The sequence below is a fragment of the Aythya fuligula genome, chromosome 7 (assembly GCF_009819795.1).
Source record: "Aythya fuligula isolate bAytFul2 chromosome 7, bAytFul2.pri, whole genome shotgun sequence".
In the NCBI taxonomy this organism is placed as follows: Eukaryota; Metazoa; Chordata; class Aves; order Anseriformes; family Anatidae; genus Aythya; species Aythya fuligula.
The window spans coordinates 28,908,941-28,914,805 of record NC_045565.1 but is presented as its reverse complement, the minus strand read 5'-3'; the positions used below and the strand labels follow the sequence as shown (position 1 = coordinate 28,914,805).

The following is a 5,865-nucleotide window of genomic DNA, read 5'->3' as shown; positions in this document are numbered from 1 at the left end:
ACGAAAACGAAAGCGCCAGGCAGCGGGGAGGGACGGCCCCGGCCCGGCCCAGCTCCGCCCGGTGTCCCAGGGGTGCCCCCGGCTCGTCCCCCCCCGCCCCGGCTGCCCCGTAGCCACAGGCTGGTCGCAGCCAAGAGAAAATTAGGAAATTGCCGGGTTTAATAGCGGCGCTCCCTCACACCCCCCTCAAAAGGAGAGCCTTAAGTTTCATGGTGATACGAGGTTGTCTAGATCTAAGGAAATTTTTTTCCCGTTTATAAACTTCTGTGGCATTTCCGTATCTTTCGAATTATTCACAGTGTTGCATCTCTGCTAATTACGATGTCCCACTGTGTAGCCTCTGCATCAGGCCCAGCAGTCCAGTACACGGGCTGGAGATTGGCACAGTCTTACTAATTACTCCTGGATGCGGGCTCCAATCCTGCAAAATCATACACCTACCCAGCGGTGCGTGGTGTTTAACATTCACTACCTGAAGAGATTTACATCAAAGCGACATCTTTCACTGTAACTGCTTCATAATTGGCACAAAACACAGGCGCCGTAACAAACAGCCTTTTGCTTCCCGACAGGTCACCGCTTCGATGTGAGCGAGCAGCCTCTGAACTGCACCGTGGCTCTTGCCGTGCCTCCGTGTGCTGCTGCCGGGCCTGGCCTCGGCTTTGTGGGATGACGCCTGTAGCTCCTGGTTGGACGTGTAGCCAAAGTTTGCACCTGAGAATCAGACTCTGACATAATCCCATGGCTCCCTGCTTGCCATCTGTTAGCTGCTGCTTTTCAAGAAGCCAACGCCATTTCTAAATCTGTGGTAGAGCATTACGGGCAACCGAGAAACTGGGAATGTGTAGGTCTTTGAGTAAACGTGTGCAGAGGAGAGGTGGTGGTGGACTATGCCATAACCAGCTATGAGTGACACTGGCTCCTGAGCTTTAGAACATCCACATATGCTTTCCTGACGATGTGTGGAGGTTATCCAGGAAATCCAGAAGCTGTATGCTGACTGTCTTTCTATGTCTTGACAGCTAAGTTTGTCCATTGCCACCCAGCCCTCACAGCCAAATCAGTAGATCTAGAAATGTCTCTGTTCCCAAAGTCATTGTAATGCTATTGCAAAAGTAGTATGGTATTTGATAACACTTCTCAGTTTTGAAGAGATCACTAATAGATTTCTATGTGGGAAATTTACGACTGAAACTGTTGATGAAACCTCTCTTTGTCATTTTCATGTTAGTTGCTGACATTCACAAAGTGAAGGGTTGATTCCTCAGTGTGCTGCGATGCCTTTCTTAACTACCTGTTGGATTAACTGATTTTAATGCAGAGTAAAGTGCTAGATTTTTCAGAAAATCTTACTGGTTTCCAGTGCTGAGTAAGGGAGAAATTAGAAAATACAGAAGTAGAAGGAAATACCTTGCTTCAGGGCATAGAGTGATTGCTACCTGGGGAAGGGTCAGGAAGGAAAATTTTTCTCACATATAATATTGCACAGCTGGCCACGTGTGTTATTGGGCAGAGGGAAGAGCCAGCAATGGGATGCATCAGCATTCCTTTTCTTATCCTCAGAGACTCACTGCAGTCTCTAAAAACATTAATAATGAAGCCTTTGAGTGGATATTTGCATTGTAGAAAAGAAGTGTTTAACTACCATGTAAGCAGTTGTAGGATGACAAAGGAGCATACCTTTGGGAAATAGAAAGGTAGATGACGGGTACATACTAGAAGACTTGAGGCAACTAAGTAGTACCTGTCAGGAATAATAACTTTGTGCTGTGTTCTGCACAACAGCTGTGAAAACAAGGGTGAGTCATTGCTGTGACCTGGGAGGCAGAGGTGGGGATACTTCTAGGACGGAGAGCTTGAATGACTCTCAAGATATTCCCTCCTAAATTATGGTTGTTAGGATTTTATATATTTTGCAAGAAAAGGTGGATGGTTTGGTACACTGTTGGGAATATTGGAGGTGTATGATATGATACACCCCCAATGATGTATGATACACAAAAGCTTTATGAAACTCAGTAGAGTAATGCATTTCAGTCATCTTGGCATATGTGTTTGGGTGGGATTTATCTGGAATTAGGCAGGGGTGAGCTGTTGCACTTACCATGTTTTACTAGTTTTAAATGTGTGGCATTTTTAGGTTATGATACATGATAAATGGGAATATTTGGACAATGGAGGTGTTTGCAAAATCCCCTCACTCTCAAGTTTTCCAGACACTGTCAACAAAGGGAACGTGTAAGCACAAGTCGTGAAATGTAAACAGTTGCTGGTTGGTTTCCAAAACAGCAAAAATGTAAGAAGCTACTGTACAGATTTGGAAGGCAGCCCCATAGTGGTTTTTCTTCAAGTCTTGGGAGGTCCTGGCGCTGATAAATATTTGCCAACTTTCTTATGATGTTTTTGCAAGCTGGGTTTGCTACTATGCTAAATTTGATTAGCATGAACAGACTGTATGAGCCCACGTACCTAATTAGCTGCATGGTTCAGAGAAGGTTACGATGGGGTTGGGCTGGTGTTTGAACTTCTTCAGGCAGCTTTTTAACAGGATAACACCACCGCCAGTTTGTGTGGTGAAACACATCCTTTTTTTTAAAAAATAAAATAAAATAAAATAAAATATATGTTTATGGTTGCCATGAATTCATGAATTGTGGTGCCTGGCTTCCTGCTATTCATGTGGCTGGAAGGGCACAGCTGCTGTTCAGGCATGACAGAGAAGGCGGCCCTGACTTGAATGTCTGTTAAGAGGTTACTTTGTGTAACTGGAGTGTGCTTTTAGATTCAGATTCATGATTCAGACATGCTCTAAGTTTTCTATGCAGTTAATTCAATGAGTGTAAGGTGGTTGGAGGGGTAACAATGTTTCTTCCTACTAATTTGCACTTTCAAGGTACTGTCTCCTTGTACTTTATACATAACTGCAGTACTTTTAAACTGCATTGATTAAGGTTCTACTGTTAAGTAAAGCCTTTTAAGATTTTCATTGATATCAAAAAGCCTTTATGGGGCCTTACTAAAGGAGGAAAAAAGCCACAATGAGCTTTTAACTGAAGAGAACATGTCTTGCTAAGATTTGTCAAGATAACAAACTTGCACTGGTTTTGTGATTTAATTCCTTGCATGATCAAAATGGAGTGTATGCTTTGTAATGACACCAGACAATGCTTGTTTTTTCAATAAACTCTTTTATTCTGTTAGCAACTCTGATTTTATTCCAGAGTGGTGAAGAACAGACCATGCAACAAGACAGTTTTGAGGTGCTCAGAAATGGGAAAAACCTTCAATAGACTCCAGCAGAACCGGTGCACAATGGATGTGAGGGAAATAGCAAGGCTCGGAAAGAAAGTAACTGTATGGGACGTTATTGCTTACCGTGCTTGTTTTTTTGGAACATGCTGTAACCTCGGAGAAGCAGGAGAACTTGGAAAATCTTTGCTGACTTTCAGCCAAGATGGTAATCTGTGTTTCTGTGAAAAGAAACAAACATGCTCTGTGTATCTTGAATAGGTTCTCTCTGTGCAATAAAGAACTTTTAGTTGTCTGACAAGGCTCTTGGGAGGAACACATGGTGCACCGCGCATCCTGGAGTCCTGTCCAGATCTTCAGCCTTCAAGGGGCTCCTGGATCAATGATTTGTTTCATGGTTATCAAGTCTGCCTGTTGAGGGATCTATTATTTTCAGTACCTCCCAGTACTTGTTTCAGGAGTGCCTTAAGCAATGTATTTTCCATGCTGGGACAAAAGCCTTTTTTCTTGCCACAGTGTTAGAAGAGGGGTGTAACATGGATGCAGAAAGGATCAAGACAACTTGGACTACTTAGAAAATAAATGATATGTTGACACTTGCAGTAGATGAACACAAAGAGGCTGCAGCTGGTAGTATGCCCAACGCTAAGTAAGGAGAGGACAGCCTGGCAACCCTGACCATGGGTCACTTGTATAAACATAATGGCTGTTTGGGACAACATGAAAAGCTATGTGAGAAGGGAACTGGAAGAACACCAAATTATTTTGGTTCACAGGTGTAAGCATGATAAATATCATTGTGATGTAACTTAGTCAACATAAACTTGCTCCAGATCCCGAAAGGAACAGCATGAGGTAACTCTACAGTAATTTTAATACAAGAATTTGTGTTCTGTTACTGTATTTTTTAAAGAAAGTACAACTGTTTGTATATTCCTATTAATCACCTATTTTAAATTGCTGTAAACATTTGCAGGATTTTGTGCTGAACCCAATGCTCTTCAGATTAGAGACGCTATTTTCAGCACACCAGTTGCTGATGGTGCGTTGTGCCAGTACATTGTCAGCATTCAGTAAAAGGAGTTAGAAGGGAAGCAGAACTGAGTCTCTCCATCTCTTGAATAGGAGGCTCTCTAAACACACTGAGAAGCTTTGGGTAGAAGTGATTGTGATAATTGTTTGTGGTCTATGCAGAAGGAAGGTCCTTAGCAATATGCTGCGGATACGGGAAGTGGTGTGGATGCATGGACAACTGAGTAAACTTTTATTTAGGTAGGGAGCACTGTTAGCTATGTCCCAGGTTTGTTGAGCCCTGTAGCTGGAGGTGTTATGATTAGGTGAGATGTAAATCTCAAATCCTGACCATTTGTAGTGAGTAAAATTCAATAACTTCTTTTGTTTGGAGCAGACTTGACAACTGTAATAACTTGGTTGAGCCCTAACATCAAGAAGAATGATTCTCGAATAGTGTTATTTGGCTAAGGAACTTTCATATTCTGATCCATGCCAGCCTACTCCTTGCAAACACTCTTGAATAGCTGCTTTGTTCATTCTTTAAAACAAAAAAGAAGTTAATTTCTGATGACTTTTCCATGGGGAATAGATGTTTGGATTTTCACCCCCCAAATTTAGAGCTCTTTGAGATGCCCGTGTCACTGCGTGTCCTACGGCTGGACACGGAGTGGTAGGTTGATGAGATGGAGAATTGAGGAATGGGTGCATCTCTGCTGGGTGTAGCAAAGGGCCAGGATGCTCCAAACCCATCCCTGGCCTGCTCCTATGGTGGTACCTCCTCATCCAATGCTGTTCCTAAACACAGAGCAGTCCTACGTGGAGCCATTTGCTGTGTATCAGGTGAGGAACAACAGATGCGTTGCTGCTGTGTATGCTTTGATCTTCATCCTGGGCTACTGAGAGCTGGCTTTACAGCAAAACTGAAATACTAAATGACCAGATTCTGATGTTCACATGGACATGATTTGTTTCTGTGAGTTCATTCTTCTATTTCGAGAAGGATATTGCTACCCTCCCTTACGCGCTGACACAGTTGCCAAAATAACCCTCTTACTAACTGGCAGCTTTAAAAGCCAGCCTGCAGCTGACTTTGAAACAGAAGGTCAGGAAACGGAGCAACAGACTTCAATTCAGAGCTTTAATGGGAGCCATTGACCACAGCAAAAGGCCCTGACTGGAGCGTCTAGAGTGTGCTTTGCACAGGCCAAAAAGTCACTTTCACACTCTTTGAACCCTTTGTATAAACCTATATATTTTTCACTCTGTGGATTTCAAGATGAATGTGCAGCCGTGTGCTAGATGTGGCTATGGGGTTTACCCTGCTGAGAAGATTAACTGTATAGATCAGGTCAGTTCTCTTTCTTTATTATTTTGGACTATAATAAATGTATAGATTTGCACTTTTAACACAGTGCAAATCTCTTGGTTCCAGAAGTTCTTTGCTCAGAACTGGGATCAGAACTGAAATGAGTTAATAATAGGCACGCATTTGAAGAATTCTTCAGATTTGTGAAATGGATGGAAGGGGTCAATGCTGAATTTTAAAACTCGATAATAATGCAATACAAATAATGCGTGCTTGGTTTCTCTTTTGTGGTGTTT

General features: G+C 42.7%; 1 protein-coding gene across 1 annotated transcript in view; it reads left to right on the top strand.

The window, feature by feature from the left end:
• The first annotated feature begins 5,539 nt into the window (after positions 1-5,539).
• Positions 5,540-5,865, top strand: part of NRAP (nebulin related anchoring protein) — a 48,679-nt gene continuing 48,353 nt past the window's right edge. Inside the window, exon 1 of the mRNA XM_032191447.1 lies at positions 5,540-5,611. Within this exon, the coding sequence (XP_032047338.1) occupies positions 5,540-5,611 (72 nt within the window). The remainder of the gene's footprint in view (positions 5,612-5,865) is intronic.